Source organism: Sinocyclocheilus rhinocerous, unplaced genomic scaffold, assembly GCF_001515625.1.
Source record: "Sinocyclocheilus rhinocerous isolate Xijiao unplaced genomic scaffold, SAMN03320098_v1.1 scaffold1509, whole genome shotgun sequence".
NCBI lineage: Eukaryota > Metazoa > Chordata > Actinopteri > Cypriniformes > Cyprinidae > Sinocyclocheilus > Sinocyclocheilus rhinocerous.
This window is the reverse complement of record NW_015662985.1, coordinates 279,517-291,558: the sequence shown is the minus strand read 5'-3', so window position 1 is coordinate 291,558 and position 12,042 is coordinate 279,517. Positions and strand designations below refer to the sequence as shown.

Genomic DNA, 12,042 nt, shown 5'->3' with positions numbered 1-12,042 from the left:
TGAGTTGTAGTGAGCCATAGTAAAGTTACATTGACAGCTATACAGCAACTGTTGCATCAGACCACAGTAGGTTGTCTTTTTCTCTGGGTTCTAAAATAAAATGCCAATATACATGGCACTTTCATAAGCACCCTCCTCTGTTTATCTCTCAACAAATGTCAGAAAGGACCATGATCATATTTTGAGGTTCTGATACGTAATTTTTGTTTACATTAACTGGGCAGGGAATTTTTAATTCCCAGCATGTTTTGCATGTGACTGGGTGCGAAAAGTACATCTTGAAAATAGTCATTATTGTGTGTGTTTTTGAGCAAGACAGAGGAAGAGAAAGAGGAGGGTGTTTAGGTTCTGTTATGTTAGAATTCAGGGTAACACTTTAGAATAATGGTCCCTTGTTAACAAGTAACTATGCAGGAAGTAATAGGTAGTACTTCATTAACACTTAACTTAATACTATTAACTAATAGAGAAGCGAGATTAACTACAAACAACATATTTTTGGCACAAACACTAAATTCAAGAAAAGTCCTCCCCAGCCTACTGTCACTAAAGATATTGGTCTTTTGGAGTCTGAGCTAATTCAATCACTTCCTAATTATTAACATTTTTAAATGAATTATTTTTATTATTATTTTATGTTTTTGTTTGAAATAAACAGAGAACATCCATCCTTTGGTAAGAGTAGTAGTCACAATTTCAACCTGTAGCCGACTTATTTGGGGGATATCATATTCATAAATTAGTTTCCACAAAGAACCCAATTGTTCACTTTTAAGACGTTACTGTTGTGATTAGTAATTAATTGGTTATTCTTTATTAATTGGTCATAGTTCGCAAGTAGTTCTCAATGAGGATATATATTTTTTAGTAATTATCAAATATCTAATAAGTAACTACCTATGTAATAAATTTGCTACTACTTACTGCTTAGTTAATCTTGCTTCTCTATTAGTTAATAGTATTAAGGTAATTGTTAATGTAGTACTACCTATTACTTCCTGCATTCAGAAGGATTCATGTTGCAGTGAAGTTTTGGGAGTTACTATTAGGGAGAAGAATGGACCCATTTTATTGGACAAATTAGTGTGCTGCTGTTATTGTTGGTTGTATTTTTTTCTTGTGCTTTCTGCCAGCATTGTATTGTGAAAACAAATTATTGAATTGATTGAGCCAACTGAATTAAGTTCAGCCAAATAATTATTTATTATTTGAGTGTAGGCTAGTGTTGCTTCCTGTTATTATCCTTGTAGTATACAGTATACAAATCTACTTACACTCATAATAATGACAAGTGTGTCATAGTACTGTATGTGCAACACGTTAGCTAATTCAACTATGTGCCATTTACTCAACGTAAACAGAAAAGTGAGCAGAGGTGAGAAAGGCACCTAAAAGGTTCTGATTTTTCTCTTTTTAAATATCTATTTAGCCTGAAATGTATTATTTACTCTCCCAGCATGCGTCTGTCGTGGGTGCAGTGTTCTCTCTCTCTCTTTCTCTCTCTCTCTGTTTAATGGCACAGCATCACCTGCCCTCATTTCTTTATTCAGAAAGCCTTATGAAGTGCCGGGAGACTCAGCCATGAGGTGGAGAGCATACAGATGCACCAGTTGTTTACCGAGATTTTTTTACAGTCACTGTATTGAAAGTGCCGTGATCAAGTAAAGAAATCGTTTTGGATTCCGAGTAAAGCGGCGTTTTCGCAGCTCTGTCAGATGATTTGATGTAACAGTCTGTGATCGGTGGCACATGCATGCAAGACGACCGAGCGAGATATTTAGGCGTGTAGAGGAGCCGGATTTGCAAGGATTCTGTTAAAATATGTCTGAGGAGGCTAGCAGAGTAAAATTCAGCTGATGCTCTGAGTCCATATGGGCTTTTTAGAGCAATCCGAAAAACACTGACGTTTAAGTTGCATGGGGCTATTTTCTCCTCTGCGAGCGGGTAAGTAGGTTACGTTACTTCACCTGTTCCTTATCTTAAAGTCATACAGTCATTACAGTATGTTCTCGTTTCACAGACTCTGGTCTCTTTACGAAGAAATATACACTGTAAAATATTTTGTCAGGTAACCTAAAACGTGCTTCATATGGAAACGCTAACTGTTTTGTCAACATATTAGTTAAAAGACTGCATCAATAACCTGACTAGCATATATTAGAATACATAAATCAAAGTATGTTAAGGGTAGCTAAAAACTGCATGTTTTTAGTTAGTTTTAGTAATATATATATTAGACAACAGCTACTTTTATAATAGTTCAAATAAAAAGTTCATATCATTGTGAGTAGTTTTTTGGGTCTGTCTGTCTGTGAATTTTGTATTTTCATAATAAAATAAAGGTCACTGTGTAGTTTGTTAAATTATTAGCCAGGCTGCATGGTAGCTTGTTGCTGTAGTCAGTTGGTCTCCCTTGATTCTGAATTAGTGCACCTGCACACACACCTGAGACCAAGATCCCATGAGATGCAACATTGTCAGCATCAAACCTGCAAGCAGGGATGTAGAATTAAAATAAAATAATACCTTATGGTAATGCAATGAAACTTTTTTTTCCCTTCTTGCTTTCACTCTTTCTTGTCTCTCTTTCCCATTTTTTATTTTTTTTATTTCTAGTTCTCCTCCTGCACTGTCATCTTGTTTTCACTACTTCAGATATAATCAAGGCTGGCAAGAATTACACCAAAGCATGTGAGTACTTTTGTTTGAGTCTTTTATGCATGTTTTCTCAAATGCACTTGTGAGTCCTGAATAATTAGACAGATAGTTGCTTTCGGTTATCTTGAGGTTAGTGCGCTTTATGTATGCCATTTGATTATCAGCTGTTGTTCCGTTTTAACCCATGCTGTGTTCCAGTCATTTTGACCCAGAGAGGATTTTCTTTTTAATGAAAATGCTAGTTAATGTTTTCGCATTGGACTAAAACTTACTGACTTTGCTCATGCAGGGTATAAAAAAACGATAATTGATCATTTTTGTACTTTTTGGGGGGGGATTTCCCCCACCTTGTTACACTGTGGTGCTTTCGGTCAAAAATGACCAACCTACAAAAAATTGCTTGTAAGTTTCTTCTGATGCTATATTATTACCAAACACTGGATTCAGTCAAGATTATAAAAAGATTGAATCCAATATATGGTAAAAATATAGAATAAGACATAAGAACATTTAAAAAGGCTGTTTTATGACTGTGAACACCAAATTAGGTAAAGGATTTTCTGCATAGCATATGGGCTAAAGATATGTACTCAACTTGGCTGCTGTTCAAGGAAAAAAATTTAGATTGAAGAGGTTTACTATTTGTTATTGCCCAGAGAATCAGCCAGAACAAGAAAACAAGAACACGTTTAAAGTTTAAATTCCATTTTCATATAGTTGTGGCAACAGTGTTGTTTTTGAAAAGTATTTAATATGGTCAAATGCAGAAAGTAAATAAATCATTAGTAGCCTGGGAAATGAGCCTTGGTAAGTTATGCTACAGTACATGAAATAAATAACCCAGAGTACTTAATTTGAAGTCGTCAGGTTTGATGATAAAGATGCTGTTCTTTGCACTTGTTAAATAGCCCTTTTCAAAATCAAGCAGAAACTCTTTACAACTCAATTGTGATTTTCTAATTATCTCAATATTTGTGCAAACTGGACTTGCAGAGAATACAAAAACAAGACTTATAATATTTTAAATCTGAAATTATATGTTTGTATTGAAGTCAGGCTTAATACACAAGCTGAAGTGTGAGAGGTGGTTAGTTGGCGTATACCTCTCTGGATAAATGTCCTCTAAACTGACTGGATGTGTTTTGGCTTGGAATATGAACTGACTTGATGTGTTTTGGCTTGGTCATATGAATGAAATAGGGTGGGTGGTCACTGGGTGAGATGTAGCCAGGGCCTTTAAACATCTGGATGGCTGTCGTTTTCTTTCTCTCTTTGATCTCTCTCTCATTCCTGCAGATGAAAACATCATCCTTCTTTGCCCAAAGAAGAAGGTCAGAATTGGAACCTGCTTGGTCAATCATTTAAGATGTTACTATAGGAAAGACTGTGGCAGGGAGTACATGTTGATGAAACTCATTTGTTCAGGTAAGCCAAATGTCCAATTTCCAGTATTCTCCAAATGTACAATGTATTCAAAGAGTGGAGATGTTTTCTGTCATCCTTTACTGTCTCTTCCAGTCCATGATTTGTATCTCACCCATTGCTGGTGGGTTGTGCATTTTAAGCACACCTTGGAGTTATAGAGCACAATTTTACACACATTTGTAGAACAGAGGTTTCACACTCTTGTAATGTTGATACCAGTTTTATCCTGAGGAATAAACAAACAAACCAAACTGTAGGCAGCTAGCTGGGGGTCGAGACAGAAACCATGGCAACGTGGCTCCAAGTTGTGATTCAACTGGGCTATCTTGACACTGAGTTGATTTAGCAGTGTTGTTTTAAAGGGATCCCTTTTTCTTCTTACTTTGCCTGGCAGTTTAAATGAGCTCAGAGTTACAGCACAACAAACTATAAAACATGTAAACTACCACTCAGAGTGTCAGAAATGTCATCTAAGGACATTTAAATGTTTTCATACTTATATTTAACTGAGAGCGATGCATCTCCTCGCTGAATCACTGTACATGAACACAGGTTGTCAGCCATCAGGGCTCATTCTCTACCCTGTGCAAACAAATCCAATAAGAAATTAGTTTTGCTAGTCCATTCAGTATGAGAAAAATGGTTTCTGAATGTTAATACATGCCCAAGGGACTGCAGTTACTTCTTTTCCTTGCAAATTTTTAATCAGAATCTCATCTTTTATTGCTGTAATTATTATACGAGACCAGTATTGTGAAACCTGAGGCGATGCTTGTGATTATGTTACTGTTCTTTCACTGACATATAATCTTGTTCGCTAAATGGCCACCATCCTCTTTTAAACACCTTTGTAAGGGACTAGGGATATGCCGATATCAAATTTTCATGTTGCGATTAATTGCTCATGCTTTTATCACGGTATGCGGTATTATCACGATGTTGAAATTTAGTTTAAAAAAGTGCTGTCATAATACAGTATAACAGGTTTAATAACATTTTTCTTATAACAAAAATAACTGAACATTTAACTGCAATAAAGCAATACAGAAAAATGTATAAAGTTAAAAGTTTTACACAGATTAAAGTGCAAAAGAACTATAAAGACCAATAGGTATCACTTTACAATAAGACCTCATTAGTTAACCTTAGTTAACGCATTAACATTCACAATGAGCAATAGCTACATTTGCTACAGAAGTTATTAATCTCTGTTTAAAAAATACAAGTCTTAGTTCAGGTTAGCTCATTAAATAACACAGTTGCAACTTTCGATTTTAACAACATGTTATTAAATATTGTAATTACCTAAGATTTATGAATGTGCGGAAGAATTTTTCATTGGCAGTTTATGTTAACTGTAGCGAATCAGCTCATGGGGAAATATGAATAATTAATCATAACTAGTTATAATTAATTATAAACATTTAGATCCACTGTAGATATTTACTTGACCTCTCAGGGTCAACTGTCTGTCAATTCTAAGAACGTTAATTTCCTGGTTAAGGGAAATAACTTTCATTTCATTGGTAGTTTGTTAACTAATGAATTAACTAATGTTAACTAATGAAGCCCTAATGTAAAGTGTGACCGAACAATAAAGAATCAAAACACTTTCAAACAATATCTAGGGCATGTTGTAGTCCAGATTAAAATGTTAAAAAAGTTTGAAAATAAATAGCCTATTAAGTCTAAATATTTAAGTATTTGGCTCTGTGATGAACATCATAGCAAATACACAAATCTGAATGGCTGTTTAAATCATTTAAACACGATTCAGAAACTGCAGCTGCTGCAGCTGCTTTGTTTACACGGTTTCCGGGGTAACGGCTGCATTTAAATGAATTATTATTATTATTATTATTATTATTATTTCTGCAGTTTAGCGCCATCTGCTGTCAGAGAGTGAAAGTGCGCTTTCATCCAGAGCGTCTCTCACATGTTCCACCATGTGCTTCACGTCCGCGTTTGTTTACGTCAGACTGCGCACGCGTCTTTCATGCAGCATACAGCGGTGTTGTGCATTTTGACCAGTTGATGGGAAAAGTATTCTTAAAATGCATTCAAAATTCGGAATAATTTGTAATATATAATTATTCACGGTATTTAGAAGTGCCCACGATAACAATATTGTGCATATTCATTACCGTGATATATCGCATTACCGAATACCGGCACAAGTCTATAAGGGACAGGCAGCCCCCTCAGCCATAGCGCATTTAGGACTGACCTTTGGCTATAGTAACTTCAGTGCGAAACTGAAGAGAGTGAAATGTCTACTTTCAAATGAACCAAATCAAATGGGAAAACAAATATTCTTGGATTATGTAATCCGTATGAAACATGCATACAGGCGCATCACTACTGTGGAGATGACGAGTTACGTCGACTTCATCTCTTAAACGAAAAAAAAAAAAGCAGTAGTTTATCAATAAATTAATAGACCGGTGACGGCCGCACAGAGTAGCATTATAACAGAACTTGCAAATGTATCTAGTATGATAAAACAGCACTGCTTCCACATACTCACGACCGGAAGGAGCGGAAGCGGTAGACTGTGGCATAATAAAAGCTCCGCTGCTTTCCAGCCGTGTGTCACGCTCGTTCAGCGGCCTCGTTTCACTTCGACGGCTTTCAGCCTCACCCTGCTTCAATATATATATACTGTATATATATTGTTTCGATAGATATAATCAACACATTTAAATTAATAAGATTAATTTAAATGAATAGTTTTATATTTCTCCATCATTTTTAATTTGATTATAATTCACATTGATTGGGATGCTAGTTTTCCCTGACTAAAGCCATTAAATACATAGTCTTGTACATTTGTCATTTTGTTCGATTTTCAGATACATTTTTGCGTCAAATAAGAGTTTGTAATGTGATTCATCTCATAGCTGGTTGGCTAGGTGCATGGCTTAACGCTTTAACAAAGATTTTTTAATGCCTTATGGAAAAAGTGGGCAGACACTAATGCACTCTGATGACTTTAAAAATGGTGTTTCTTTGGAAATGGTTGCATCTTGTTATGTTTGTTAAGAATTATGAACAGGAATAGGTAGGGAATGATGCTCTGTGACAATCCATGTACTGTAGTGAATAAGACATTATATTGAAAAATAAGCAATTTCTATTGTAATACATAGAACGTCCTGCATGAATTTATTAACATGAAAATTTTTCATCATTAGTATTGTCAGACTCTTTCAGAATGAATTATCACGAGGTAGTGGTGTGTGGTACCATATTGAAATGTACTGTATGTATGTGCCCTGCTGTATTCCCCAAATATTAAAATCTCATGTACAACGAGGTAGCATGACTCTGTGTCCTTAAAAATGCCCTCACATAGAGTAGCGCTCTCTAGTCACTCCCCTCAATTCACTCTGATACATGATACATTGCTAATCTATCCAACATATTAAATGTCACGGTAGCCCTGTGGTCCCTGCAGCCAGCTTTTACCTTAGACTCCCAGCCTGCGCAACGGAAGAAAATAACAAGAAATAAATACTGATAAAAGGCTACATCGTTTTGGCTGTCAAGGACCAAAGGACAAAGGAACACTATAAAAGATCATAAAAGTGACCCATACAACTTGTGCATTATATTCCAAGTCTTCTGAAGTCAAACAAAAGCTTTGTATGAACAGATCAAATGCAGGGTGGTGTTCATTAAAAAGATTCATCATCAAATCTTATGGACCACTTTTTTTTTTACAGTGTGTCTTTTTATTTTATTTTATTTTTTATTTTTATTTATTTATTTATTTTTATTTTTGTAGCATGACAACCACAATTCTCATTCACCTACTCTTTCGTTTAAAAGTTTGGGGTTGGTAAGATTTTTTTATGTTTTTGAAAGAAGGCTCAGATGCTCACCAACACTTCAAAAAATACAGTAAAACAGTAAAATTGTAAAAATATTATTACAATTTCAAATAACTCTTCTATTTTAATATATTTTTAAAATGTAATTTATTTCCTGTGATGGCAAAGCTGCATTTTCAGCAGTCATAACCCCAGTCTTCAGTGTCACAGGATCCTTCAGAAATCATTCTAATATGCTGATTTGGTGCTCAAGAAATGTGTATTATTATTATTATCAATGCTATTGCTATCAATGTATTATCAATTTATTTATTTGAAATAGAAATCTTTTATAACATTATAAATGTCTTTACTGTCACATCAATGTAATCAGTGCTTGAAGTGGAAAAAAAGACGTGCCGGTACTCAGTGGCGTAGCCCAAATCCGAGGGGGGCGGGGGTTGGGATTTACGTTGCAATATTGGAATTATTTTATTTTTTAAACCATGAAGGCAAGCAAATGGATATCATACAAGCAACGTGCAAACTTTACGCAAGACTTATGCCAGTGAATGTCTTTCACCAGAAAGTGAAAGTAAAAACTGAGGGCGCTTTCTGCATCTGGTGCCGCATTAACTCCACATATTCTCTCAGAGACGAATCTACTTCATATGCTGATAACGGTATAACTGTTTTAATTTTTTTCCCTTAATGTTTCTTTTGTGGCCCGAACATAGTGAGAAATATATTTAGTGTTAAACAGGTTTTTGAAAGTCTGCGCTAGAAATAAAGCTGCTCTTAATTTTCATTGATGACTGCAAGTATCAACATTTTGAATTATAGGCCTATAATTCATTGTAGGATATAATAGACCTGTTTTAAAAGACCTTATTAAAAACATTTCCAATGAGGAGTAAGCTAATCTTCACAGCGCGGCAGTTATGCAGTGATGCGCAATGAAATTATTGCGGAGCAAATTAATTGTGTTTTTATTTTAATAATAAAAGTAACCTAATAATAATAGCCCTAATAATAATAAGAATTTAACAGGACTACATTAATTGGAAATGCCAAATATTCTTAATATTGACAATATTTAATGCTTTTGACAATATCTCTGGCTATCGCCGATACATGACCATGTCTTTCAACGCACCCCATTGTCTTATCGCGGGGCCCCCCCATCATGCGAGGCCCCCCCGCAGTGCGTACCCTGCGTGCCCGTCCGCTACGCCACTGCCGGTACTCCCCCCCCCCAAAAAACTAATAAAATAAAAGAAAGAAAGAAAGAAATAATTTTTTAGAGCATTTTTAATATAAATAAGCACCAGTTAGCTGCGATACCAAACAGGACCACAGGGAGACGCCAAAAGACCACTAAACCTGCTGCCTTAACCTGACTGTGCATTAGGGGTGTGCGATATTGACAAAAAATTACAACAATTACGATATTATCGCAGACGATATATATCGCACACCCCTACTGTGCATGCTACTATACGGATCCATTCAGAATCACTAAACCACTGACCAGCGCATAATCTAAAACACCTTTCAGCCAGCATTCATTATAAAACACTCATGCTTTTAAGCCTAATACACGCTGAAAATAATAATTTACTGCCATCTAGACGCGAGTCACTATTCTCTCCGCCATCTCTGATTAAATCATCCGTGTTTTCTCTGCATTACTACTTATTACTTATTACTAATGCATTCCCTTACTGGAATCTTGAACTTTCCAGTTTACCAGTTTCAAATGACCTCCTGGGTAGTGTGCTTTATAGTGTCATTTCTAATCACCCAGACACTGACGCTTTGACTCAGTACCGGCAACATGTCAGAAGTGCCGGTACGTATGAAAAAGTGCCAGTACGCTAAAGACTAAAATATAGAAGTGCCGGTACTGCGTACCGGTGCATACCCGCCCACTTCAAGCACTGAATGTAATACATAGTTGCTGAAAAAGAAGTATTAATTTATTTTTCATAAAAGAAAAAATCCTACTGACACCAAATTTAATATTTTAATATATCTCAATTTCGAAAAATGTACCCTTATGACTGGTTTTGTGGTCCAGGGTCACATACTTTCTAGGTTTGGAAGAACATTGGAAGAGCATAACAGTTTAATTTCCCACTATCCCTTTTAAATTGTGTTGTGTGTTTGAAGAAGCTGACTTTGTGCATTTCAATCAGAAAGCATTCCAGGTCCATATTTTATACATACTGTATATTACCTGGTTCATATTTCATATTACTTTGACCAATTATAGAGTTAGTATTGATCAGTAGGTTGCCTGCTGCACTGCCATTTCCTCTCTTCCTGATGTGACCTTCCATCAGGCACTGTCTCAGCTGGTTAGATCTTTGTGTTGCCAGGTTGGTGACGCTGGCTCTAGCCCACTGGGGATGCCCCTGCTGTGCGTGTGGAATAGCACACCCATCATACGTCTCCCTGCATCATTGGCACAGACAACATCCACCATTATTGCTACTACAGCCCACTCATAAACACTCGCCCTCCCACAGTCATCCCAGAGGGAGGCTAAAAGAAGCAGCAGAGAAGACAAGGAGAAAGCTAAATTCAAAGTAGTGGAAAATGTTGCCTTTGTTGTTGTCAGTCCATTAGATTCATGCGTGGTTGCTTCTCTTCCTGTCATATGTCGTACGCTGGCTAAATTCTCTGTCTTCAAACTTGGTGTCCTCTGGTATTGACATTCATGGCTACTTTCAAGTTCATGCAAATCCCAGATGTAGAAAGGCTTTGTTTTGTTTGTTTCAAGTGCATTAGCGTTTTAATTCCGGAGCGAGAAAGAAGGCCTCTCCTTCTGCTGCTCTCATAAACACTTCCAATTAGATGAGCAACGTTTCTCTGAGAAACCCTCTGAGTTTTGGGTTATCAGGATGAGCTTCATTACAGCCCTCCCTGAGGAAGAGTACCCACGCTGACATACATCCTTGAGTTGGCCGTGCTTTTGCTCAGCTGTCAATTCCAGTGGTCCACATTAAAACAGTGTTAGTCTATCACAGCTCTCCCCTCTACTGATAATAATAATGTACAGTCGAAGTTAACGCACTTGTGATCCTTGAGACATCTGATATAGCCAAAGTGCATTTAACTCTATATTTTCATAGCATAAGCTATGAATTATATTCCTGTTAAAAATGTTATCTTGCTCTGTCTGAAATATCATATTTTCTCTGTGGCGACTGTTATTCCTACAGAATTTGAAACATTAGACAAATAGCACTTGGCATGGAAAAGGAGACTGGCACTGTTCTAAATACTCATGTGGTCTGCTCATATTTTAGTGCACATCAATTTTATTACAAAGAAACTATATCCTCCAGCTTCAGCCATCAGGCAAAATCGAGCTATTTTCTGCATGAATTTTTTTAAATTGATGCAAGATTGCATCCTTATGCGGGCATGACTAATAATTTCTCTCTTGGAAAGAAGCAACCTTGCAAGAGCTCTGAATCTATATGCATATGAGCTTTATACGTGAGAGAGAGGAGAAGTGGGAGTTTGCATGATGGTAATGCTTATGAGTTTTTTTACCATTGCTGCTGAATCCCTAGATTGTTATTGCTGTGAAATCCTTCTACTGCTTTGGGACTAATTCACTTATTATTTCATAAAGCAGTTCACAAAGTTGGCATAGATCTGCACCAAGTTTGCAAATGCACCAGTATAAGAAATTTTGACCAATAATTATTTTCATGTTTATAATTTTTCAAAAAATCTAGAATTGAACATGATTAAAGTGGAATTAAGCATTAAAAACATTATTAGATATAGTAGAAAATATGTAACGGTATGAAAATTTCTTATCACGATTATAGTGACCAAAATTATCACGGTTATCAGTATTATCATGGTATTGTTAAAATGTGCTGGAGATGTACAAAAAGTACCGACACATTCTATTAGGTATGTAACGGTATGAAAATTTCTTATCACGATTATAGTGACCAAAATTATCACGGTTATCAGTATTATCATGGTATTGTTAAAATGTGCTGGAGATGTACAAAAAGTACCGACACATAAATCACTTCACCAAGTTTTATATTTAAAAATCAACAAAAAACAACTTTTTGTTTGCATAATCACTAAAACAATAACATTTACCAATGATGTT

General features: G+C 36.0%; 1 protein-coding gene across 1 annotated transcript in view; it reads left to right on the top strand.

Annotated features, from left to right (window-relative positions):
• Positions 1-1,565: 1,565 nt before the first annotated feature.
• LOC107728690 (protein BEAN1-like) overlaps positions 1,566-12,042 on the top strand; it is a 51,866-nt gene continuing 41,389 nt past the window's right edge. The window contains exons 1-3 of the mRNA XM_016538967.1: positions 1,566-1,944; positions 2,617-2,691; positions 3,955-4,083. Of these exons, the coding sequence (XP_016394453.1) occupies positions 1,917-1,944; positions 2,617-2,691; positions 3,955-4,083 (232 nt within the window). The 5' untranslated portion in view covers positions 1,566-1,916. The remainder of the gene's footprint in view (positions 1,945-2,616; positions 2,692-3,954; positions 4,084-12,042) is intronic.